Below are 26,486 nucleotides of genomic sequence, written 5' to 3'. Positions count from 1 at the left end.
CAATACTCTTAAGAGTCACAGGATAAGGATCTAATGTCACAACCACCAGAAAGGAGTCAAATGACAAAAGCAGCAGCTATAGCCTCAAATACATGAGGTTCAGGTGGCATCAGGTATTGTTTAAAAGCAAAATCCCAAACGTTCAATTTTACCAATGAAGACTGAGCAGCCAGATACTAGGGTGAACGCCTATTAGCTTAGAGGCAGAGCAAGCACCCAGCGGACAGGGAATGAACATAAAAAACCAAAATAACAAAACAAAACAAACAAACAAAAACACAGGAGGGGCTAGAGCACTGTCTGCTCTTCAAAAGGTCCTGAGTTCAATTCCCAGCACCCACATGATGCCTCACAATCATCTATACTGGAATTTGATGCCCTCTTCTGGCATGCAGGTGTACATCCAGATAGACCACTCATACACATAAAATAAGTAATAATGTTTTAAAAGAAAGAAAACAAACAAAACCGAAAGATACAGGAAAGAGGGACATTGACTTGAGGAGTTTTTAAGACAGTGTGGAGTCAGAGAAGGGACTTTTTTCCTTCTGGAATGGCGACTGAGTAGGAATTAAGGTCAGCTGGGTGCTTTCTCTGCCTCTCTGAGCTAACAGGCTTCCATCCCAGCATCTTTGCTCCTGAGTCTGTTGGTAAAATCAAATGTTTGGGATTTTGCTTTTAAAAACAACATTTTGGTACCTCACACTGAGTGCCAAATATAAAAGTAACTTTTATTTGCCTGATGTAATTGTCATCTCCGAGGCTTACTGCCTCCTGCTAACCTAGGCCTAGTCCTGGAAGCGTCTAGCGTCCATACAGTCTAATCTAGGCCTAGAATGTTTTCAGCCTTTTCGACTTAAGCTGAATAAGCTCATCCTTTCCAGCTCTTTCTGAGCTCTGACTGGCTGGTTTAACTCAGTTCTTCTGGCTTAAACTCCTCTTCCAAGCTGACTGATTCAATCTGGTTTCTCTCAGTTTCTCACTGAATCGCTCTGCTTGGCCTCATACTAACTTTGGCAATCTGTTCTCATCTTCTGGCTCCTTCTTGCTTTCTGGTTCGTTCTAACTTTACCTGTGTCTAGCTTGTTCTCTCTTCATCCTGTCTCTAAAACTCTCCCAGTAAAACTGCCTCTGAATTCAGTCCACAAACTGAACTGTCAGGAACTCAACTGTACTGCACTGCCTCTCAACTCCACTCTCAACCAAACTGACTGACCTGCCTAGAACTCAGAGATCTGCATGCCTCTGTCTCCTAAGTGCTGGGATGAAGGCTGTGTATCACCAGACCTGGACTCAAACACAAACACATGGTGCCTCAGAAATTACACAGATCGGCTTCTGCCCCCTACAGACAGAATACTTAACAAAAATTCCACGTTATTCTTAACCCTATCGTTCTGAAACTAAGTCTTACAGTGTATATACATATACACAGACACATACATATAGTTTTGGTTTTTCTTAAAGTAGAATATAGTATGACTTATGGTAGATGAAATGTGTAAGTACACAGAAAGAAGGTCATTTATAGAAGACAGGGGTCATTTAAATGAATCCTGGACAAGTGTTGGAGCTGAGCCCCAAAGGAAAAACGGGCGCATGTAGTCCAGCATGGGAAAACAGTTACCAAACACCCTTACACTATACTGTGAAGGATGCTCTCCTCAGGGCACTGCCGCAGGGCTGTGGGGGCACAAAAGGCACCACGCTGCAGGAAGACGAACAGAGGAGGATATAGAAAAGAGACTGGCAACAGCCTTCTAAGAAATGACAATGAAGGACATAAGCAGACAGAAAATGAAGAGAAGGTACAAAAGACGGCAGCGGGCACCTGACACCGTGAGAGGTGTGCGCCATCTTAAGGGATTTGGGTTTTATCCCATGGGCAACAAGAGACAAGGGAGGGACTGGAGATGGCTCAGTGGTTAAGAACATAGACTGCTCTTCCAGGTGAACGGAGTTCAATTCCCAGCACCCACATGGCAGCTCACAACTGTCTCTAACCCCAAGATCTGACACCTTCACACAAACATACATGCAGGCAAAACACCAAAGCACATAAAATAAAAGTAAATAATTTTTAAAAACGGAAACAAGGCAAGTAGAGAAGAAAAATAAGCATGTAGTATTTACTATCTCCAATAAATGTCATTCGAGACAGAGCACAGGGCTGAATCAGGAGCAGGAGTTGGCAAGGGCAGGAGTCCCACTCTCAGAGCTGGTCGGAAGGGATGACGTGAAGAGCTGTGCTGCCTGCCCTGTGCCACAGAAGCCCATGCAAGGCTCAGGTCACAGAGGGCAGTCTGAGTATGTGCGCCCAGACTGGGCTGAGGTATAGCTCAGTGTAGGCTTGAACCTTGGGTTCAATTAAAACAAAGCAACAAAGGAGGGGAAGAGGAGGAAAAAAGAAACTGAGAAGCATGAGCCCTGGAGGAAGACCCACTGTCTCCATGGGGAAGCACAGGTCACAGCCCACATGGTGTTCACAGAATGCCAGCAATCTCTAGAGCACTTCCTGGAGTGAGGAAGAGGCTGTACTTACTACAGCCTTTAACTTTAAAAGCACCGCCTTCTTCCCCAGAATAATGTTACATACATTTTAATATTGGCACCTAGCTGCTAACTGAAAATCAGTCTTGTTTCAGTCTTGGGAAAATCCAAAGCAACAAAGTCACCTGGGAACCGCAAACTCACCCAGGAGCCACATATTTTACGAAGTATTTGGCAATTTCAACATCAGAGGAGCATGGCAGAAAAGCCAACGGATTCCTACCCTGCTCAGCTTCCGACCAAAACTGCCACTATTCATCACACTTCCTCAGCACTGGAGCCAGGAAAGGAAAAGGCCAGAGCACAGCAAGACACTGCCGCTGCCGCGGCCACTGTCACTGCTGCCGCCACTGAAAACAATCTTATCACCAAGCAGATGCCAGGCCTTGTCTCAAAGGGCACTAAATCAACTACACCAACACCCTGTTCCCCCCACATCCAGATCACACCGAGACCTCACCTATTTGGAATGCTGTCAAAAGTCATCAAGACCTGAGCTGCACTAATGAAAGTGTAGAACTTGGCACACAGTGACAAAGTCCTCCCTACCCAGTCTGATAGGCTTACCTAGCAATAACAGCCAACACCTAATAAGCGTCTGTTCACACCAGATCCATCTCCCCATTAGCATCCTAGTCTCCCTCAGCCCCAGTACTATCTCCACTTGACAGATGAAGAAACTGAGGCCTAAAGAGGACCAGCAACCTAAGTTTCAGAGGAGAAATGAGGCACCAGCCTAGGCTAAATGAGGCCCTACCTCAAAGAAATAAACTCCCACATGTGCATGTTCCTCCCAATCATGCTGTCTTATGTCAAGGCATAAGCTGTTGTCCCTGTGAACCCCTTGGACAAAAGACCGCAGGCTTCGCAATGTGGCCTTTACCAATAGATGAATAAATATAACCGCTCCCTTAGCCCAGTGTGTTACTGCATCAGGACCCAGTGCACACTCTGTGCTCAGGGTTCTCCAATCTGTGAACGCCGCCAAGGTCTCCAGGCCTCTGTCAGAGTGAGCTCGGGGCCAGCCTCACTGTGACAGGTAAACGATGATGAACGTTTCTTGAGCCACAAACGCCTGGCTTGTTTAAAGGCGTTGTGCTTGTTAACTCATCTGACCCTCACAGCAATCCTTCAAAACATCGTCATAGCCTGGAGCACTTCCTGTACAGATGAAGGCACCAACCAGGATATGGAGCAGTACAACTGATGCCCAGGTATCTGCACTCTTGCAGAATGCCATGATGTGTCTTGTATCACAAGGAATAGGAAAACAGGCTGAGCAGTCAAGCAGCTCTAGTCCCACCTGCAATCAGATCAAGCGCCACAGAGTGCCGCTAGAAGCTGGCCGTGTGGGGCATGCTGGAATCTCTGCACTTGGACGGTAGAGCGGCTCAGGAGTCAAGACCTCCACTGTCCTCAGTTCAAGGACAGCTGGGGCTACAGGAGAGCCTGTCACCAAAAAAGAGGGCGAGGAGCAAGGAGAAAGCCCCCAAGAGTACTGCTGGGAAAACAAAAAACGGCTGCTGTATTAGTCACATACTTGAGAACTTTACGGGAGCCCACAGCTTAGTGTCAATCCATCACAGTGGAAAGGCGGGCAGAGCAGAGGTGTTCACGCCATGGTGGGCAAGAAGCAGAGAGAACAGTATACTACAAGGAACCACAGCAAGATATAGTTCTCAAGGACACACTCCAGTGACTTCCTGTCTTCTACCACCTCCCCAAATGCCATCATAAGTAAGTCTACCTAGGGCTCAGTCCATTAGTTGGGTGGGTCAGAGGCCCCCTGAAGCTGACTCTAGAAATGTTTCACTTCCACATCCAAAGCGTGCTAGCCATTTCTTTCTTTCTTTCGTTGCTGTTGTTTTTCAAGACAGGGTTTCTCTATGTAGCCTTGGCTGTCCTGGACTCACACTGTAGACCAGGATGGCCTCGAATTTACAGAGACCCGCCTGCCTCTGCCTCCTGAGTGCTGGGATTAAAGGAGTGCGTGTGCCACCACCTCCTGGCTGTGCTAGCCATTTCTTTTCTTTTCTTTCTTTTTTTTTTTTCCCGGAGTTTCAGGGGATTCAATGCCTTCTTCTTCTTCTTCTTTTTTTTTTTTTTTTTTTTTCACTTTTTTAAAAAAAATTAATTTATTCTTGTTACATCTCAATGGTTATCCCATCCCTTGTATCCTCCCATCCTTTCCTCCCTCTCATTTTCCCCTTACTCCCCTCCCCTATGACTGTTCCTGAGGGGGACCTCCTCCCCCTGTATATGCTCATAGGGTATAAAGTCTCTTCTTGGAAACCTGCTATCCTTCCTCTGAGTGCCATTTCTTAATCCACTTAAACTGAGCCAACATTAACCATCACACCTACTCCTCACAAGTAGTGGACCGAAGTGACACTGGCCTGCTGTAGAGGGAAGAAATCATGAGCTTCATTCACACAAGCTGACAGAGTACTCCCTTATAACTCACCCCATTGTGTAGAAAGCAGCAATCTCCTGGTTGCCCTCCCAACTGTGGAGAGTTCAGTGAGTATCATGGCTCACTGTGCTCCAACCCTAATTAGCGCTACTGTGTTCTGCTGTCTGGGCAAGACAGTGCTTCCCTTCAAGAGTTTATACAGCCTAAAGGTCATCCTAAGAGTGCCTGTTACACCCCTCCAACCAGCCTCAACGTCCACTCTCATACCAAGTCTATCAGCATCACCTAGGAAGGATACTACAATCCTTCCCTCTGTCCACCAGCCCCATCCCATTGGAGGTCGCCTCATCTCTTACCCACACCACTGCAATAGCTTTTCAACTAGGCTGCTTGCATCTGCTTTCCTTCTAACCCACCCTCCACCCTCAGGTAGGAACGACCTTTTCAGAACACAGCCTGCTCTGGCTTAGGCATGGGATAAAAACAGTATTCAAGACTATGAAGCCCATACCTACTTAACCCGTCTGGCCTCCCACCATGTCCTCATCACTGTATCAGACACTCAGCCTTCTCTCAGCCCCTTGCATCTCTCTCACACCCTCTCATCCGGAGCTCTCTCCACAGGCATTTCCTCTTGCTTTGAATGGCTTCCTATCCGTCTTTGGCACTGGCTCAGTGCAAGATCATTTCCTCGGGGAAACCTCTGTTGCCAGGTCCTTCAACATCCTGTGTCTCTCCTAGAATTACCTATCTCCCTGAAGTCAATAGCTTTGGGGCAAGTCTTGGTCCCCAGAATCTAATAAAGGTCTGGTACACAGTAAATCTCAAAGCCTTGGTTAAATTAACAAATAACTCAAAATAGAGTTCACACTTCCTACCTATATTTTATTTTCAATTTCCAGGCAGAGTGGTACTAACTGCTTCACTCAGGGGGAGAGGCAGAGGGATCGCATGTCCAAGGCTGGCCTGGCCTACCCAGTAGACCCTGTCTCAAAATCTGAATTCAGGGGGCTGGTGGTAATATATGGCTTTCTGGCTAGGAGCACTTGCTGCTCTTGTAAAGGGCCCAGGTTCAGTTCCCAGCAGACAACTGTCTGTAGCTCCAGTTCCAAGAAATCTAACATCTTTTTCCAGCCTCTGTAGGCACTGTGTGTACACTGCACACATACATACAACCAGCCAGAATACTTATATACATATAATTAAAACAAATTAAAAACATATATATGGAGACTTGAGAGATGGCCCAGTGGTTAAGAGCACTGGCTGTTCTTCCAGAAGTCCTGAGTTCAATTCCCAGCAATCACATGGTGGCTCCTAATCATCTTTAATGAGATCTGTTGCCCTCTTCTGGTGTGCAGACATACATGAGACAGAACAGTGTATATGTAGTAATTAAATAAATATTTTTTTAAAAAAACCCACATGTATATTTAAAATAAAAGGCCAAGCATGGTAACTCAAACCTGAAATTTAAGGCTTCCACAGTCCTCAACAGGAGGAAAAATGAGAGTTTGAAGTCACTCTGGACAACAGAGCGAGCTTTAGGCCAGCCTGGGTTATGAGTCTCTGTCACAAATAACATTTAACAACTAAAATATAACTTTAAAAGTTTCCTAATAAGCAGATTCTGAAATCGGCAGGAGACAGAGAGCATATGGGAGATTAAGAAACAACAGCTAGATGTGGCCATTAGTAAGGCTGGCATCACCAAATGTTCTAACCACGGCAGCAAATCAAGCAAAGAATGCTCCCTTAAACACTGCCATGCCATGTGTGGCACTAATCCAGACTGTCACTCAGGAAACAGGTCCAGAAGAACTTCGGCCAGGCAGCCTCCAGGGACAGACCTGGCCAGGCAGCCTCCAGGGACAGACCGGCATCATTCCAGGGTCTCTATGCAACAGCCAGTTAACCAGCTGCCTCTCCAGCAGCCTTGTCCAGTTAACCAGCCACCTCTCCAGCAGCCCTGTCCTTTGGGTGATGGGAGCTTTTTTTTTTTTTTTTCCTTCCCCACTGACCTCATTAACCATCATGTTCAAATGTGCAGGAAATAAATGTATGATAGTTAAGAATCAAGCAAAAAAATGCCTCTATGACAGACTAATTTCTAAAGCTAACCCATTTCAAAGAAAGACAAATTTTCTACCCGTGTAAGTTATAAATGGCCTACGTACTCTGTCCTGCACCTCCTACTCTTCCACTTGAAAGGGGACAAAGCTTGTTATTATGGTATAAAAGAAAAGCAAAACATTGCTGTCACTGGGGTCAGAGTATGTCTAGGCTTTTAAGACTGGGGGCTGTTTCAGTGACATGGACTTAATTAGAATGGGGACAAAGCGTGGTTCCGCCAGAGTGGCAGGATCAGAGCTGGGCTTCCTTCATTTCCAATTGCAATGTTTACCTCAGTGCTGTGGGCATCCTTTCTGTTTGTTATAATTTAAAACAGGATAAGAGCATGAAAAGCAAGTCTGCTCATTTCTGAAACTTTTCCTCCACAGATCAAAAGGAGTTGGCTGCATCTGTTCTGGCTTCCACTAAGAGAATCAACAGCCCTTCCAAGAGGGCCTGCAGCTGCCACTGCCCCATCTTCCAAGATCCCCACCCATGCTCAGGCAGAGAAGTACACCCTTTCTAGCAATGTCTATGCCAGAGAAAATGAGAGCCTGAGAACTGTCACCCAAGAGACCCACCTACACAACTCTCAGCACCACAAGAGCTGTCAGTCTCGGACCTGTTTCTGAGGAGTAGCCCCAAAATCACAGGGCTCCAGTGAGGAGGCGTCAGCACCTCATGCTGTATGTCTGACTTCAACAAAAAGTGAATATTCTAAATACCAAATGCTGGAGACTCTGGTGAACAATTCAGTGATAAAAGCACATGCCATGCAAGTGTAAGGATCAGATTTGGGTCCCCAGAGCCCCACCTAAAATGCCAGGGGGGGTGATTCCAGCCTCAGAAGGTGAAAACTGGACCCCTAGAGCAAGCAGCCAACCAAGACTGGCTGAACTGGAAGAGCAACTGAGGACAACTGTCACTGATCTCAGGCCGAAACATACACATGCACACTCATAAACAAACACACGTGCCTACACATATATACATACATACATACATACATACATACATACATACAAAACATGTCCTAGTCAGGGTTACTATTGTTGTGATGAAACACCATAACCAAAAACAACTTGGGGAGGAAAGGGTTTATTTGGACAAGGAGAAAAAAAAAAAAGATGAATTGACTTTCATTATGAAATTCAGGTGCACGCCTTTAATGCCAGCACTCAGGAGGCAGAGGCAGGTGGATTGCTGTGAGTTCGAGGCCAGCCTGGTCTACAAAGTGAGTCCAGGACAGCCAAGGCTACACAGAGAAACCCTGTCTTGAAAAAAAATTTTAAAAAAATAATAAAATAAAATTCAGACAACAAAAAAAAAGTGTTAGCTCCTTGGATAATTGAGGTAATGGTTACTAAAAAGCCCAAAAAATCCTATCTGCACACTTCAGTTAATTTTCAAGACTGTGACATAGCACTACTGCTCTCATTGTTCACAAGAAAAGACTGAGCCAAGTAAAGTGCAGTGAGCCTCTAGCCTCAGCTATGCAACTAAAGCTGTGCTCTCTCTCACTCTCTCTCTCCTTCGGTCCGACCTGTTTCTATCTGCAGACTTCCTCTCTGGGATGCTGCCTCTGCCCCTCAACACTCACACTCTTCCGGTACTGAACAGCCATCGCTTATGATCTGCTCTAGTCCAGGCAGAGCAGTGAGAGACAACACAGCACACACCTCTAACTCCTTAGAGCCCAGCATGTCCATCACCAACACAGCATACAAGAAAGGGGCCAGCATCTCACAGAGCCAAGGCCTCCACTGGACTGTGTAGCTGAGGGCAACCTTGAAGTTTGATTCTCCTGCCCGGGGCCTCCTGATATCACAGGTGTATACCTTCCCACACCCACCTTCAGAAAGGGATGAAACAGACTGGCACCCTCAGAAAAGTGTCCTAATATTGGGATCGGAAAATGGGCAGAGGAGGCAAGTGTAGCGGCGCATGCTTTTAATCTCAGCACTCAGGGAGGCAGAGGCAGGAAAATCTCTGGGTTCGAGGCCAGCCTGGTCTACAAAGTGAGTCCAAGACAGCCAAGGCTACACAGAGAAACCCTTTCTTGAAGGAAAAAAACAAAAACAAATGGGGTGGGGGGCAGAGGTTACCTGTACGGAGAATGGCCAACACTCTTACTCAAGTCCCTTTGCTGAGAAGGCCTTAATGCCTCTCCACAAGCCCCCACTCCCTAGAGGAGCACTTCCATTCACAGGTCCTTTGGATGATGATCCACCATGCATCTGTGGTCAGAGTTCCAGATCTAGGTACCCTACAGCCCCCTGGATGCTCACATTAGAATGCCCCTCAGTTCTTCAAGCTCACAACTCAAAGCCAGTCCACCACCACATCCATCCCTGCCTCTTATGAAGCTGGCGCCTGTGGGATCTGGCTAACAAACCACTCCAGGAACCAGGGAGCCATTGTCTACTGCCTGCATCTCAGGTCTCATGCTCTGCTTTCCCCATCACTCTCTTACTCGGGCCACCATCCTGTCACCTAGCATGCTGCTATGATACCAAGTCTTATTGCCTGTGTGTGACCCCAGCCCCTGAGCATGTACTGAGACCACTCAATACCTACAGGTCCCCAACGCTGTCCATCCAAATCTCTGTCCAGTCCACTGGCCACACAGTACAGCTCCTTTGGAAAGCTTTCCCTGATCTAGCCTTCCTCACAAGACTGACAAGGAGCTCTTTTCTGGATGCCTGTCATGGTACGTCCCATACTTATTGCCAACACATGATGCCAACTCAGGGCTTAGACTGGACCTTCATGGGTTGTTAGCTTCAACTCCTACCCTTGAAATATAGTAAATCATCAGTGAAAATACACTAAAGAACATATATATCAAAATATATAAAAACAAGTAACTCTTTTTCTGGGTAATAGTCTTCACCGCTACTCAGCTCTACTAAAAAAGTCCTAAGTGTAATAGATAAGCTTTAGACGATCCATCAACAGCCCTTGTGTTAAAGGTCTGACTACCAGTCTGGTGCTATTGGAAGGTAATGGAAACTTGAAGAAGTGTGGCACAGTGGACATCTTTGAGGCTCTCCTCAATGAAGATGATGGACCCTGATGCTTTTCACCAGGAGGTCAGTAGTTTTGCCCCACCACACACTCCTGCCATGATGTAGTACCTCATCACAGGAAAAAAACAAGGCCAACCAATCATGGACTAGAGCCTCCAAATACATGAGCTGAAATAAATCTTAGCTTTTTACTATTCAGGTAATTACTCCAGGCATTTCGTACAGCAATGGAAAGCTAACACACTGCACTAAAGTGGCTAGGGCCATATATCATCCAATTGCCCCCTTACTTGACTTTCTTAAGTATGTTCTAGTTTTACTGAGAGAACAGGGGCACATTCAAGCTCAGATTTGAAACTGGAAGTTTTCTCATCGATGATACAGACTCTAACCTGGATGAACCCACACATCAGTCAGTTGTAGGTAGCTAGAGTCTTCCTGGAGGTGCTGTCAGAGGACTGACTCCCTCGGAGACAGCCTTCCTAGTAGATTCATTCCCTGAGCCCCCTGATTCAAAAAGTAGGACCGCTTTAATCCCAGCACTTGGTAGGCACAGGCAAGTGGATCGCTGTGAGTTTGAGGCTAGCCAGGTCTACAAAGTGAGTCCAGGACAGCCAAGGCTACACAAAGAAACCCTGTCTTGAAAAACAAAAAAATCAAAAACAAAAAGCAGAGTTCGAGGACAGCTTGGTCTACAAAATGTGTCCAGGACAGCCAGGACTACAAGAGAAACCCCATCTCAAACAACACCACCACCACCCTAAAAAAAGAAAACAACCAAACAAACAAGCAAACAAACAAAAAGCAGGACAGGATAACAGCTTTGCTGCTGGCCACAGCTACAAGCTATATACACTGCTCTTGGCCACTGCAGGCACTGATACTCTGATAATAAGCCAAGAAAAGAGGATCTGAAGGCAGGCAGGCAGGCAGACAGACAGACAGACAGACAGACAGGCATGCAGTAAGAAACTAACTGACAATCTGTCTGGTTCAAGGTAACAATAATACACAGTTATAACTACATATCTGGTCTTTAAGGGCTCTCCTGTTCACTCACTATACAAATCCGTTTCAGCCAGAAGTCATTTTCATTTAAGAGGCTACTTAGAGACTAGCACTTCCAGACTAAGCATCTGTTGTCTACAGACCTCTGAATGTAATCCACTGTTGTTTACAATGTCCACTCATAGATGTCTTGCCTACGTCATTTATTTTCACATGTTTGTCCAACCTTCTGCATTGCATAGATGTTGTCATCTACAAATGTGTTGGACAGCATTTACAGTTATCCTGGGACACAGCCCAAGTGCTTTAAGTTAGACACGCCTGTGGGATAAGGAATTTTCATCCCTACCTTCAAGATAAGGCCAATAACACTGTAAAAGGCTAAGTAAAGTCTCTAAGGTTCCCAGAGCCAGAGACAGGGAAGCCAGGGCTCACCACCATTACCCTTGACACCAACTCTCGTATTCCTGACCCTTAAATGTTTGGGGTTTTTTTTTCCCTTTTGTTTGAGACAGGGTTCACATACCCAGACTGACCCTGACTTCTCTGTGTAGATAAGGATGGCCTTGAAGTTTAAACCCTCCTGCTTCCACCAAATGCTGGGGTTACAGTACGCAGCACGAACCCCATGTATCCCAGAGCTTCTGACTGGTTTGGTTTGGTTTGAAGAAGGCAAAACTACTCCCCAGAATGCACACGAGAGCCCTGCTCTTCCAATAGCTCATCATCTACTGAAGGAAGTGGAAACACCACTCATTCACACTTCTCAGCAGGAATCCCCAGAACACACCCTGCCTGCCAAGCAAACACCTCCCCATGAAGAAAGTCAAGTCAGAGAGAAAAAGTTAAGACACAAATACCAACATAAACCTCAGGCCCACAGGAGTGACTTCATCAGTTAGCTGGCCTCCCTTATGTTCTGTGAGCCACGGCCAAGCAAAGGGTCTATGTGCTCAATGCTGGGGAACAAAAAACTATGAGAACACACACATGTGCGCTCCAGGCATCTAACAAGTCACAGGCTGAAGAACCGCCACAGGAGCAGGGCGTGGTGGTGTACGCCTTTAATCCCAGCACTCGGGAGGCAGAGGCAGGGGGATTGCTGTGAGTTCGAGGCCAGCCTGGTCTACAAAGTGAGTCAAGAACAGTCAAAGCTAATACAGAGAAACCCTGTCTCCAAAAAAAAAAAAAAAAAAAAAAAAAAAAAAATATATATATATATATATATATATGTATATATATATATATACACACACACACACACACACACACACACACATATATGAGAGAGAGAGAGAACTGCCACAGTAGCCAGGTGTGGTGGCACATGCTTTTAATCCCAGCACTTGGGAGGCAGAGGCAGGGGCATCATTGTGAATTCAAGGCCAGCCTAGTCTAAGAAGCAAGTCCAGGACAGCCAAGGACAGCCAAGGCTACACCGAGAAACCCTGTCTCAAAAGAAACACAAACAAACAAAAAACCTGCCCCTGTGATAGCAAAAAGAACTGGTTGGGAAGCCCGGCGTGGTGGTGCACGCCTTTAATCCCAGCACCCGGGAGGCTGAGGCAGGCGGATCACTGTGAGTTCGAGGCCAGCCTGGTCTACAAAGTGAGTCCAGGATGGCCAAGGCTCCAGAGAAACCCTGTCTGGCGGGTGGGGGGGGGGGGAAGACTGGTTGGGAACAAAGGACCTCAGGCCAAATCTGATCAGGAGCATGAAGACTGAGCAGGGCTCACACTAAGGGATCAATGTGGCGGCTGCCTTCCGAGATCCTATCCTGGAACAGGATTCAACAAGGCCAGTGAGTGGGTGGCACGGCCGCCATGACTTCAGGGGGTTCAGGCCCTATTGGAAAACAGACTCACAGCAATTACTCAAGGACAGAAGAACAGTCAACTGCACCAGTGGCAAGAATGGGAGCTGCCAAAGCCTGTACCACAAGTGAAAGAAAGGGAGACAGATGCTGCCAAGGGGAAAGCCGGAGCAACACAGAGAGGAGGGCTCAGCACTGCCCCTCGGGAGCTTTACACACTGCTCTCGCCCCTTCTCTTCCCTCTCTGAGTTTCTCATTTGGTTGCATCTGAAAGGCCCTCAAATTTTGAAATAAAGTCTCCCTTCCGGGTCATGACCTTCCCTGCCCCTGAGGCATATCAGAATGCCTTTTTTGTTGTTGTTGTTGTTGTTGTTATTGTTGATTTATTTTGAATGCCTGAATCTCAAAGTACCCCTTGGTGGCACCTGCCTTTAATCCCCACACTTGGGAGGTAGAGGCAGGCAGATCTCTTTGCTCAAGGCCAGCCTGGTTTACACAGGAGTTTCAGGACAGCCAGAGCTACCCAGAGAAACCCTGTCTCAAAAAAAGGGAAAAGAAAACCCACAACCTCTAAAATCAGGAATTTTAATTCTCTAAAATCAGGAGACGAGTGCTTGGGTCACACATGAAAGAAAACAGCCACAGACCAGGCCTACGAACCCAAGCTCAGGCAGAGGCAGGGGGATCGCTGTGAGGCCAGATTGGTCTACAAAGTGAGTCCAGGACAGTCAGGGCTACACAGAGAGACCCTGTCTCAAAAAACAAACAAAGAGAAGCAGTTCTAGACAGGGAGGGTGGTACTACAAATGAAGACACTGTCACAGGGGCTCTCACAATGGGGCTCTGGGGGGCTGTGACTGCTTTACTATGGATTGTGAGGAAAAGAGTATCCTGACAGAACCCTGAGGGGATGACTTCAGAGAAGGAAAGCAAGCTGAACTGGATGTGTGTGTGTGCATGTGTGTGCGTGCGTGTGTCTCCAAGACTTCTCATGCTGCCTGAACCCCAGGCCTTCCTCTGAAGTCCTAGACATGAGATACAGCTGTAGAAAGACATCAAAGCAACTCTGAACTCCCATGAAAAGACAAAGCACAGGCAAGGAGGCCTGACTAGGTGGCAGCCACAGAGTGGTGGCATATGCTACTAGACAGAAGGCACCTGTCAGTCCAGATCTCAGTAAATGTGGTTATTCTTCTCATCTTCAAAACAAGCCTGTCCAAATGCTACAATAAGAAGTCTCAAGGAAATGACAGTCCCATGTCTAAGGTCACCATCAAGTGGCTGAGTCTGAACAGGAAACCTACAGAATCGTGGGTTTGTCCGCAGTATCAGGGTACCGCCTTCCCATCCCATTTTCTGATGCTCAGCTCAAGAAAGGCAAATGCATGGGCAGGTGCACCCATGTGCGAGAGGGCACACGCACACACACAACACACACGCTGCAGCTTCCAAGGCAATGAGGAATAATGACAACAGCATGGGCCGGCCATGTAGCTCAGTGGTAGCATGCCTGTGTAACACGAATGAAGCCCAGATTCAACACCAGCACCCAAACCAGAAAAATTAAACAAAAACAATTAACACTGTCTACCAAGTACTGTGTCAACAGCTTTCCAGGAATCACTTCATGTAAGACTAGCAGCATCTTTATAAAGTACATGGTCTTATTCCTCCTCATAGATCAGAACTGAGACTCACTGCTGCGAACATGTTGGAAGTACCGATGGCCATGTTGGGAAGTGCAACGGTGAAAGCAAGGTGACAGGTGTCAGTACTGGGCTGACACTGCTTCATAACCTAAGCTAAGGGAAGTGACTAGCAGCAGTTACAGAGGCAGGTGGTGTGGGTGACCCACTCTCCACAATCTTCCCCAGAACTGCTCTATGCTGCTTAAATAGCTGGGAGGGGTCAAAAGCCTTGGTACAGGGCACACCGAGTCTACCCGAAGGCTTGCTAAGAGCCAGGCTGACCTAGTGGTAACGAGTCCTTCCAGAGCCTGGAAATGCTCCTGTACATTTATCCCCTTTCCACTGTCATGCAGAGATACAAAGCCTGGGTAAGATGGGGACAGAGGCCCCAAGCACACATTCCCAACACACCTGGTAAGCGCTCAAGCTGCCCCTCCCATCTGCCCGTCTAATTAGCACCTTCCTTTCACACCAAGTCCTACTGCATGACTGACCTTACCCAAGCCCACACATAGGCCTGATGCTGTGTGCGGGCCTCCTCTGCCCTGGCTTCCTGGCGTTCTGGGCATGCCTCGCTGCTGGGTTAGGTAGCTCCTGCCTCCATGCTTTACAGCCATCTGGAGACCTGCTGTCTCTCCAACAGACTGTGAAGCTCCCACACATGAGTTCTTTGGATTCCTAATTTTAACCTTGTGTTAAGCAAATGGTAGGTACACAAAGATGCTGAACAAGTAAAGAATCTTCCAGTTCTAGCTATGATTACTAATAAGAGTATCTCTAAGCTGTTAGGCATCTGCCACAAGACCAGGGTGGAGCAGAATAGTCAACATGTATCTCTTCTCATCCCCGAAATAAGCCTGCGGGGAAGATGCTTATCTATGGCCCAGGAGACTAGAAGAGACAGAAGGGCAAAGGCCACATCTAAGGTCACCATCAAGGTGACCAGAACCAGAAACCTCTAGAATCACAGCCTGAAGGCTCTTTCGTGATATCATGGCATCTTCTTTCCACCCACAATTCCCACTGTGACCAGTTTACTCTTCGGCTGTCTCACTGCTCTGGTCTGTCACAGTGGCTACCTTAGCGACAACACTGAGGAGCTGTCACACACCCCACAACGCCCCTGCCTTCTGTGTACCACAGACTGAGTTCTTGGGTTGTTGTTGTTGTTGCTGTTTGGTTCTTCTAGAGTGTTTCACTGTGTAGCCCTGGCTGTCCTGGACTTGCTTTGTAGACCAGGCTGGCCTCAAACTTAAGAGAGATCCTCCTCCGGAGTGCTGGGTTAGATGTGTGTACCACCAAGCCTGGCTCGGCAAGACTTTTTTATTTGAAAATTTTTTCGTTTTTCAGGCTGTCTCAGGTTTTTTTGTTTGTATTACTTTGTTTTTTGAGACAGGAACTTACTATGTAGCCAAGGCTAGCCTTGAACTCACTGTAACCCTGACTGAGCTGCCCTCAAACTCAAGACTTTCTTGCCCTGGCTACTGAAGGGCTTAGCATACAGGCTTGAACCACACCACCAGGTTCTTAGGCATTTGTTTGTTTGTTTGTTTTTCAATTCCTAGCAAAGGCAAATTTATCAAAGCCCAGCAGGTCAGGAGGACTGAAAAGAACCTGGCAACCTTACTTACAGACAGGACTCCTCAGAGCACTTCACCACTCCAGCCAGGGTTTTCTTGCCCTCGCCCGCACTTAAGCCCTGCTGTTTTGGCTCCCTTCCCCCAAAAACAAGCAATAGAGGATGTGAAGGCCACTGTGACAGGCTACCCGCCACCAGGATGATGTGGGGTGTGAAGGCCACCACGACAGGCTACCTGCCACCAGGATGATGTGGGGTGTGAAGGCCACCACAACAGGCTACCCGCCACCAGGATGATGTGGGGTGTGAAGGCCACCGTGACAGGCTACCCGCCACCAGGATGATGTGGGGTGTGAAGGCCACCACGACAGGCTACCTGCCACCAGGATGATGTGGGGTGTGAAGGCCACCGTGACAGGCTACCTGCCACCAGGATGATATGGGATGGATGCCAAGAGACAAATGGGGAGAATCTGTGCTACTGAAATATAAAACTAAAGCAGCATGATCTTGCAAATGCCTCTGAAATAAACAGATGTCATTTTATTTTGCTTAAGCTAAGTGTGATTTCATTTGATTCACTTTAAATGAGTCACTGGACACACGTAATAAAGGACAAAATTTGGCCTGACAGAAATGAGGAAAGAGGAAAAGTCAGTCCACACCACACAATGAAACTAGCAAAATGCCACAGGCTGAATGCTAGTAAAGAAAATGGCTGACAACTGTGTTCTCATTAGGTCAGAATTTTAAATATAGTCAAATCATTCTCAACTATATAAAGGAACAAAAAATGAAAAAGCCTGGAAAGGACATCTGTTACACACACACACAACACACAACACACAACACATACACACACACACACACACACACACACACACCGGACAGATTCATGGGCGGAATTACTGCTTTAATTGTGGTACAAAGCCTACAGTGGATTTTATTTTTCTAACTTTCAAATTGTAACTTTGTAACACTGATTTTATCACAAAAAGACCTATGTGAGGCTTTTTTTTTGGGGGGGGGGGTCAATGTTGTTTTGTTTTTTTTAAGGAAAAAGTTTACCCTGAAAAACAGATTCTTTCTGAAACCCACATGACACATGGGATGGTGCCATGCAGTAACCATCCAGGCGCATCCAACACCCGGCTGAGGCGGTGCAGGGAAGGGTAACGGCCTTAGCCTTCAGCTGTGGGCTTCCCGCAGGCTGAGGCTCTGACAGCAGTCCTCCTCTTCCATCCTGGGCCTCACACGTGCACCGCTGACTGAGTTTCACTCCAGCCCTCAGAGCAACCCTGAAATGGCAGCGTGAAGGGTGACCCGGCTCTAAGAGGAAGGCTGCAAGTGGCAGCTGTTTGGTCAGAACGCAGGAAGCGTTGCTTGGCAGAGCCTCCTGATGCGCCCTCCATCTGCAAGTTGTATGGTGTTGGATCTGACCCAGGGAGATGCCGCAGGAAACACATGCAGGGGAAAACAAAAGCGGAAGCGTGGACAGATCATCAAACTAAAGCCACAGCTAAGAAAGTGATTATTTTAGGAAGAACGTTTTTGTTTTTTCCCCCCAAGGTTTCTCTATAACAAGAGCCCTGACTGTCCTAGAACTCTCTTTGTAGCCCAGACTGGCCTCGAACTCAGAGCTCTGCCTGCCTCTACCTCCTAAGTGCCGGGATTAAGGGCATGTACCACCACGCCCAGCTATTTTAGGGAGAACTTTTAATGTCCTTCCATGGCCTATTAAATCACTTTCAGTGACTGCCAACTTCAATGAGGTAATTTGATGGGAGCAGTGGGGATACAGCTCAGTGCTAGAGTGCTTGCCTAAGCATATGCAGGCCTCGGGTTTAATCGTCAGCCCAACAAATGAATTAATTAACAATGGTAATAAATAATAAATAATGCTTGCTAAAAGAAGGAGGACCTGGCTTTATATTTTAATATCCCCACTAACAAAAGAAAAGTAGTGTGTTTCATATACACAGATGGCAAGCACTCAATGCATTAACAAACAGAGGAGAGCCAGGTGTGGTGGCACATGCCTTTAATGCCAGCACTTGAGAGGCAGAGGCAGGCAGATCTCTGTGAGTTCTAGGACAGCCTGGTCTACAAAGTGAGTCCAAGACAGCCAAAGCTACACAGAGAAACCCTGTCGAGAAAAACCAAAAATAAAAATAAAAAAGCAAAGAAGAAAGTTTCTAAATTTAAAAAAAATAAATGTTGAAAATGGAGAAAGTGGAGTTATAGATTTACAAATTAAAAAGCGGGGACCACAGAGATGGCTGAGTGAGCAAAGGCACTTGCCTCCAAGACTGACGACATGAGTTCAGTTCCTGGCGCCTAAACTGTGGAAGGAAAGAATCAACTCAACTCCTCAAAGTTGTCCTCTGTACACATGCTGGGGTGTGCCCATAAATGCATGTGCATGCACACACACTAAATTTTGATTGCAAAAAAAGCAACAAAAAAAGTAATGCATATAAGCCAGGTGGTGGTGATGCCTGCCTTTAATCCCAGCACTCAGAGAGGCAAGAGGCAAGTGCATCTCTGAGTTGAAGGCCAGCCTGGTCTACAGAGTGAGTTCCAGAGCTGCACAGAAAAGCCTTGTCTCATATATAGGACCGAGGCAGAACATCTGTTTCAGCCTAAGCTAATTTCTTCTTCATAGTATTTATCCATGAAAGTCATCAAAGTAAGTGGTCCAGCAAGGTGCACACCTGTAATCCTAGCACTTAGGCAGGAAGATCTTGGTTTCCAGACCAACCTGATCTACGTAGAGAGTTCCAGGCTAGCTGGGTTTACACAGGGAAACACTTCAAAATATACATAAGAAGAAGATTTTTCTGTTTCACTGTGTCTATTTTGTAGATTGCTACAACTCTACTGGATGCCTAAAGCAATGGTTGGTAGATACAGCAGATGCTAGGTAAACATCTGCTGAACTCTAGAGGCTGGAGTAAAGCAAAGATCCCGGTACCCGCTCAGTAACCTCCCAGATGAGCATCTAACAAAGCCAAGGAGGATACTGTCATGAAATGACACCAGTGAGAAAGCACTGGAGTGTGCCCCAACCAGATGTGGGCAACCCTGTTCTGCTTATGACAATTCCCTGAATCCACAATGATAAGGCTAAGGAGAACGAGGCACAGAACAGACCGTCCCAGTCTAAACACTGCATGATAGGATCGAACTGTCAGAAATACACAGATCGGGGCTGGAGAGATGGCTCAGTGGTTAAGAGCACCACCTGCTCTTCCAGAGGTCCTGAGTTCAATTCCCAGCAACCACATGGTGGCTCACAACCATCTATAATGTTATCTGATGCCTTCTTCGGCAAATAAAGCACTCATATACAATAAATAAAATAAATGAATCTTTAAAAAAAGAAATACACAAATCCAGTTCTCACCAAAGAAATGGACCTAAGGTCTAGGAAACAATACATATGTCCTGGCGGATAAAGAGAAAAGGCTCTTACAAATTAAAAGAATCCTTTTCCAGGGGTGGAGGGATGGCTCAGCGGGTTAAGAGCACCACCTGCTCTTCCTAGAGGTCCTGAGTTCAATTCCCAGCAACCACATGGTGGCTCATAACCATCTATAATGTGATCTGATGCCCTCTTCTGGCCTGCAGGTGTACATGCAGATAAAGCAATGATGCCCATTGAAATAAATAAATAAATCTTTAAAAAATAAAAATAAAAACTTTTCTAGCCAGGCAGTAGTGGAGCATGCCTTTAAATGCCTTTAATCCCAGCACTTGGGGAAGCAGAGGCAGGCGGATCTCTGTGAGTTCTAGGCCAGCCTGGTCTACAAAGCAAGTTCCAGGACAGCCAGGACCACACAGAGAAACCCTGTCTCGAAAACCCCAAAACAAAACAAAAATTTCCTTTTCCATCTCCATCTCCCTTCTTGCCTTTTCTCCCTGTCTTGGCGTTTCTAGTGCTGTGATTTAACACTCCAACCAAAAGCAACTTGGGGAAGAAAAGTTTCACTTGCCTTACTTACCCTTCCAGGTCACAATCCACCACTGAGGGATCCTATGGAGGAATGCTGCTTCCTGGCTTGCTCCTAAAGGCTTGCTCAGCCCGCTTTCTTTCTTTTCTTTTTTCAAGACAGGGTTTCTCTGCATAGCCTTGGCTGTCCTGGGCTCACTTTGTAGACCAGGCTGGCTTGAGCTCAGAGCTCTGCCTGCCCCTGTCTGCCTCCCTAAGTGCTGGGATCCCAGGCTTTATGTGCCACTCTGCAGCCTGCTTTCTTACACACTCAGGACCACACAAAACCTTTCCTGAATTCTTATGGGCCTGGCTAGGCCCTGTCACTTCTGGATCTTTAGAGGACAGTTCTTCGTTCAGTAATCCTGTGGCCCTGCGCAAGAGCACTTAACCCTGCAGACTCAGTTTACACATCTGTAAACTGGAGGACAAATTATATTTTCTCCCCAATCTAAAAAAAAAAAAAAACCCACAAAACAAGTCTCTGGTACTATTATTAGTATATCCAAGCCAAACACTGACTAAACCCCATAAGCAAGTACAATTTAACCATATTTGGAATGCCATGCAAAAATGGGTGTGCACGGCAGCACTGTGAGAGCCAAGTTTTCCAAGGCTGTTTTAAAGAACACACACGCACCGTGAAGCTTTCTGTTTAGCATCCTATCAAAGTGGGATGTACTGTCAAAGCCAGTCTTCCTCCTGGTGCTGCCTACTTGCCTTGCTGTTCAAGCTTCTGGGCATATCTAATCACTAAAACTGACCACAAGGCCTGCAGAGATGACTCAGCGGTTACAAATACTCCTTACTCTTGCAGAAGACCTGGATTCAGTTCCCAGCACCCAAAAAGGTGACTCAAAACCATCCGTAACTCCAGTTTCAGGGGATCAGATGATCTCTCTTGGCCTCCTTCGGGTCAGGGACACATGCAAGGAAAACACTCATACACATAAAATAAATAGACCCTTTCTAAAATGTCAAGTACATTAGCAAAGAACAGGTAATTTTGAACAATCACAGTGTCGTTCAGCATCAGTTTCTAAGTACAAAACCATCCCATCAGCTATTTTGGCTGTGTGTGCTGCCTGGCCTCTCCTGTCACTGTGTCTCTGTTGAGACACAAAGCCTGACTGTAGTCTAGCAACTGATATGGAGAGGTGTTTACAATATGTATTTTCGGTGAAAGAGGCAGCTGAGAATATGATTGGTAATATTAATACCATTTTGCATCCATACCTATATATTGTACACATATATGTAACAGGATATTAATGTAAGTTAATACATTTGTAATCTCTTTGTTCTTTGCCTCTGCCTCCCAAGTGCCCAGATTAAAGGTATGTGCTACCACATCAGGCAAATAAGAGTTATTTATTTATTTATTTATTTATTTATGTATTTATTTTTTGTGTATACGGTGTTCCGTCTGCATGTACACCTGCAGGCCAGAAGAGGGCATCAGATCACATTATAGATGGTTGTGACCCACCAAGTGGTTGCTCGGAATTGAACTCAGGACCTCTGGATGAGCAGTCAGTGCTCTTAACCTCTGAGCCATCTCTCCAGCTCGAGTTTTGTTTTTGTTTTTTTGAGACAGGATTTCTCTTGTAGTCTTGGCTGTCCTGGATTCTCTTTGTAGAACAGGCTGGCTTCAAACTCACAGAGATCCGTCTGCCTCTGCCTCCCAAGGGCTGGGATTAATGGTGTGAGCCACCACACCCAGCAGTTTGTAATTTCCTAACATGATTTTTTTTTTTAATTTTAGAGTGTGTGTATGTGTGTGGGTGCTCACATGCCACAGCGTGGAAGTCAAAGACAACTTGTGGGAAATGGTTCTCTCCTTCCACACCACAGGTTGGACTCGGGTCCTCAGGCTTGGCAGCAAGGTCTTTCTAAGCAATGTGCCATCTCCTCAGCACCAAATCCAGCCTGTTTTGTTTTGTTTTGTTTGAGACAGGGTTTCTCTGTGTAGCCCTAGCTATCCAGGACTTTGTAGACCAGGCTGGCCTCGAACTCACAGAGATCTGCCTGCCTCTACCTTTTTTTTTTTTTTAAGACTTATTTTTATTTTTGCGTATGTGAATGTTTGCCCCATGTATGTGTCTGAGGAGGCAGAAGTGAGGAGGCCTCCTATACCCTGACTGGAGTTACGAGTGGTGGTGATGAGGTGCTGTTGGTTCTGAGACCAAACTTAGATCCTCTGCAAGACCTAACAACAGCCAGCACAAGTTTCTAACTTTTACTTGTTTTTTGTATAACTTTATCTCATTTTCCTACAATGAATACTTTTGGCTCCTGCAGGCACAGTAATTCACACAGGTGTTCCATTTTCACATGAAACGTGGTTCTGCACTCAAACTATCCCCAGATGCCTCCCTGGGACACAGCTCAATATGCCTGCTGCACACTGCCAGACTTTCTTTGTAACCTGTGCCTGAGGCTGAGCTAGAGTAGGGGTGCTGAGATATTTCTAGGGATCAGCTATCAAGTAGCAAGGTGGCCCCAGAAATCTGCCTCCTGTAGCCCTCAACTTCCAGAACCATCGGCTTCCCACTTACCAGAGACCTCTGAACAGATTACAAAACATGCCCAAAGTAGAATCCATGACAAAACAATTCAGGTCACTTTGGCAGAGACACGGAAGCCGGCGCTAACTATTACCCAGCATTCTAGGCTAGCGCTGCAGGCCTTCTGGATCACAAGGGAGAAAAAGAGGATCATGTTTAATGATTTCACCTTCTAACACTTTACCCAGCGCTTTCGAGCAGAAAGTGCTGACTCCTGAGAGGCTCTAGTCTGGCTTTACTGAAGGCTTCTGCCTCTGGAGGCTCTAAGATCTGTCAGCAGGCTCATTGCCAAGAGCAGGCATCATTACCCGACAAGGTGTGAAGAAGGTTCTGCAACTCAAGTCATCCACAGATATGAAAGCATCTGAGAAACTGCAAATTTAGGTGATGAGCTGGGACGTGTGGCTCAGTGGTAGAGCACTCGTTTATCATGACGGAGGCCCTGTGGCCTCTCTCCATAACTGCACACAGGGAAAATGTGATAACAGATGCATTGGGCCTCTTCAGACTGGTATGGTTCTGGGTGGTATAACCAAAGACCAAAAATAAATAAACACACACACACACACACACACACACACACACACACACACACACGACACATGAGACAGGGACAGGCAGACAGTTAAGTGGAAGCTGAGTAGAAATACTGTACAGCTAGTCTTCATAAAAGTGTTTTGTGGCTCCCACTGGCTGAACCAAGAGATTATCAGACTCAGGGCGCTGAGGACCATTAGCAACACTCTCAAAGCTAGCAGCTCACCCATTTCCAGTAGCACGATGGCTAGCAAAGCTAGCTACATAAAAATAAACTGCTCTCTTGCCTCCTCCTCCCATTATCCTTTACTAATCCAGGCAGTTGAGTGGAGGACGCCATCCAGAACAGACTACAGCAAGCGTGCACAGCAACCTCACAGCCCTGCTCTAAAGACAGACACGCACTGCTTTCCCCACTACTTCTCAAAGGAGCCGCAGCCGGGCCTGTAGCAAAGAGCACACTTTTCAGATGAAAGAATGAGCACTTGTGAACTCTGGCCACACTTCAGAGGACTTTTCACTCATAGTTTACTCCCACTAAACAGGAGAGGTTAAAATCGGTTACCTTTCAACTACGGTGCACTAAAGACAAAGAGAAACTGATCACATTACCTCTATGGGATACAGGGTGAGTCTGTCGAAATTGTAAGATAACCCTGCCTCTTCGCTATCAAGTTATGACAGAGGAAGTCGTTTTTATTTGAAAATTCATACTAAAAACAGGACCCGTTCTAGTACTCTCCACGAGATGTCTTCATTTCACGAGACACATGCAAAGGCTGCAGGCCCTAGGTATCTGGTTTCTCATCCCTGGCCCACCTGTTTTCCACCTTAACAGAGGTGAAAAGTGGGAAGGCACAGGGAGGCACAGAATTTGGTAATGCATCTACCCGCACAGTACTGATCAAATTGCAGAAGTTGGCCACGGTAGTAGTACTGCCTTTAGTCCTAGCAGTCAGGAGGCAGAGGCAGGCAGATCTCAGTGACTTCAAAGCCAGACTACATTGTGAGTTCCAGGACAGCCAGGCTACATAACAGAAAGACCTATAAACCCACAAACAAATAAACCAAAGAAACCAACAAACAAGTAAAATTGTAGAAGCCTAGGAGGTCTGGTCTCTCCAACCTCTTTCCTGTGCCGCCTTCTCATGCAGGGAGCCAAAGGGCAGCCTTACACTGGGGCTGTCCAGAACTCCTTACCTAGACCTAACGTCTTCCAAGTCTTGAATGAAATACCACTTTCGCAAGAATGAAAAGATGCCTTCCCCTCAGGGTCTTCTAAATACCATACAATTAACTTACGCATATCGTTTACTGTTTCTCTTTTCACATAAGCTCTCAGGAAGGAGCGATCTTTGTTAGTTCAGGATCGTACCTGGCACACAGTAGGAGCTCATAAAGTACTTCCCGAGTGAAAACATTTCTTCACCAAAAATTGCAGATTGGAAGGGGTGAGATGAAATGGCAAGAAGCGTGAGCAGGCTTCTCTGGGGAGATACCAGGGCCAACCCACATTCCCTACAGCAGCGCAGACGGAAGGCAGTGCACCACGTCCCGCCTGCGGCATCAAAAGGCACAGAAGGCAGCCGGCGTCCCGTAGCCGATGAGCTCACAAGACTCACAGAGAAAGTCTCCAGAGTAGACCATACCCATCAGGCTGCGTGCTGCCTTCTGCTCCCTTCCGGGATACCTGGGGCTCGGCGGCCGCACGACATCCCCGGCTCCGGCTCCCGCCTACAGGCACCGTGGCGAGCGACAGGGCCCTGCCCCAGCACCTGCCAGGCCCGCCGCAGGGGTCCGGGCCGCGGCCCGCCCGGAGGCCCTAAAGCGTCCAGCCGCTTCGCCCCGCCCGGTTCCCGGGCAGGAAGGGCCCCTGCTCCGGCCGCTCCACCCGCCGCCGCGCTCGCCGGGCGCTCTCACCTCAGGGCGCACGTACGACACGAAAGAGGGCTTGGGCGCCTTGGTGCCGCCGCCACCGCCGACTCCCCCTTTCCCCAGCATCCCGCCGCCTTGCGAAGCAACGACTCGCGGCACCAGATGCGGCGGATCCGGATCCGACTCGGGCAGCGGCGGCGGCCACCAGCACCAGCGGCCGGGGCTCCGCCCATCCCTAGGGCCGCGGCGGCGGCGGTACCGCCCGCATCCGGCTCCGCCGCTGACACCGTTCGCCCCGCCCAGGCCGCGCGCCCCGCCTACTGACCTGGGACACGCCTACTATCGTTCGCCCTTCTCGGGCTGGAAGGCCCCGCCCACAGCCCTAGCGCTGGCCACGCCCACTCCCTTGTTGTCCAGAGAGTCTGAACGCCTCTGATGGCAGGCTCTGTTCGGCTGTCTGCGGCAGAGCCCGCCCCCGGGCGTCCTCTGATTGGCACGGGGCACTACCTGAAGAGATATTTGCTCTAGCCAATCCAGAGGGCGCTCTCTCCGGACTTACCCACGATTGGATAGCGAGAACGTCGCCGTTTGTCCAATGATCCTGCGGTCACTAAGTCGTTCAAACGCCTTTGCTTTATTTACTTGCCAGTAGCTTTGAAATTGAGTTTCCGAAAGCTTGCTGAGCTGAAAGCCTCCGTAGAAGCTTCGAATCCACATCTACGATGTTCATACTTTAACTTCAGACAAAAGAAAAAGAGAGAGAGCAGGCAGGCACTAAATAATAGACTGAAGAGACTGTTTTGTCAACTTCAAACTTTGTTGCTTTGTTTCTAACTGGTAAAATATCAAAAGCCCGTAAGACTTATCTACTCTCCCAAGTTATCGACAGCCCTCTCATTTAAACCAAGACTGCAAATAAAAACATGAACATGAGCCGGGCGTAGTGTCGAACACCTTTAATCCCAGCACTCAGGGAGGCAGAGGCAGGAGGATTGCCGTGACTTCGGGGCTAGCCTGGAATACAAAACGAGTCTAGGACAGCCAGGGAAGCCCTGTCTCGAAAGAAAAACAAAAACAAAAACAAAAACAACGAGCACGCTTGCACACACAGTTCATTTGAATTCCACCTTTGGGGCACTCGCCTCGAGTGAGCAAGACCAAAAGTGAATTCTCCCTCTGAAGCATTGTGTTAGACAGAAGAGTAAGACGGTGCAGCTCGTGAGAAGTTCTAACTACTGAGAAATGATAAACCTGTGCAATTCAAATTTCCAGTGTCAGGCCTCTTCCTGTGCATTAGTCTCACCAGCAGCTTTTCTTTCTTTCC

The 26,486-nt window shown here is 47.2% G+C and overlaps 1 protein-coding gene across 1 annotated transcript in view; it reads right to left on the bottom strand.

The window, feature by feature from the left end:
* Mtmr12 (myotubularin related protein 12) overlaps nt 1–25,402 on the bottom strand; it is a 75,105-nt gene extending 49,703 nt beyond the window's left edge. The window contains exon 1 of the mRNA XM_051150983.1: nt 25,208–25,402. Within this exon, the coding sequence (XP_051006940.1) occupies nt 25,208–25,288 (81 nt within the window). The 5' untranslated portion in view covers nt 25,289–25,402. The remainder of the gene's footprint in view (nt 1–25,207) is intronic.
* Between the last annotated feature and the right edge of the window lie 1,084 nt (nt 25,403–26,486).

This window comes from Acomys russatus, chromosome 9 (genome assembly GCF_903995435.1).
Source record: "Acomys russatus chromosome 9, mAcoRus1.1, whole genome shotgun sequence".
Lineage (NCBI taxonomy): Eukaryota > Metazoa > Chordata > Mammalia > Rodentia > Muridae > Acomys > Acomys russatus.
This window is presented reverse-complemented; position numbering and strand designations above follow the sequence as displayed.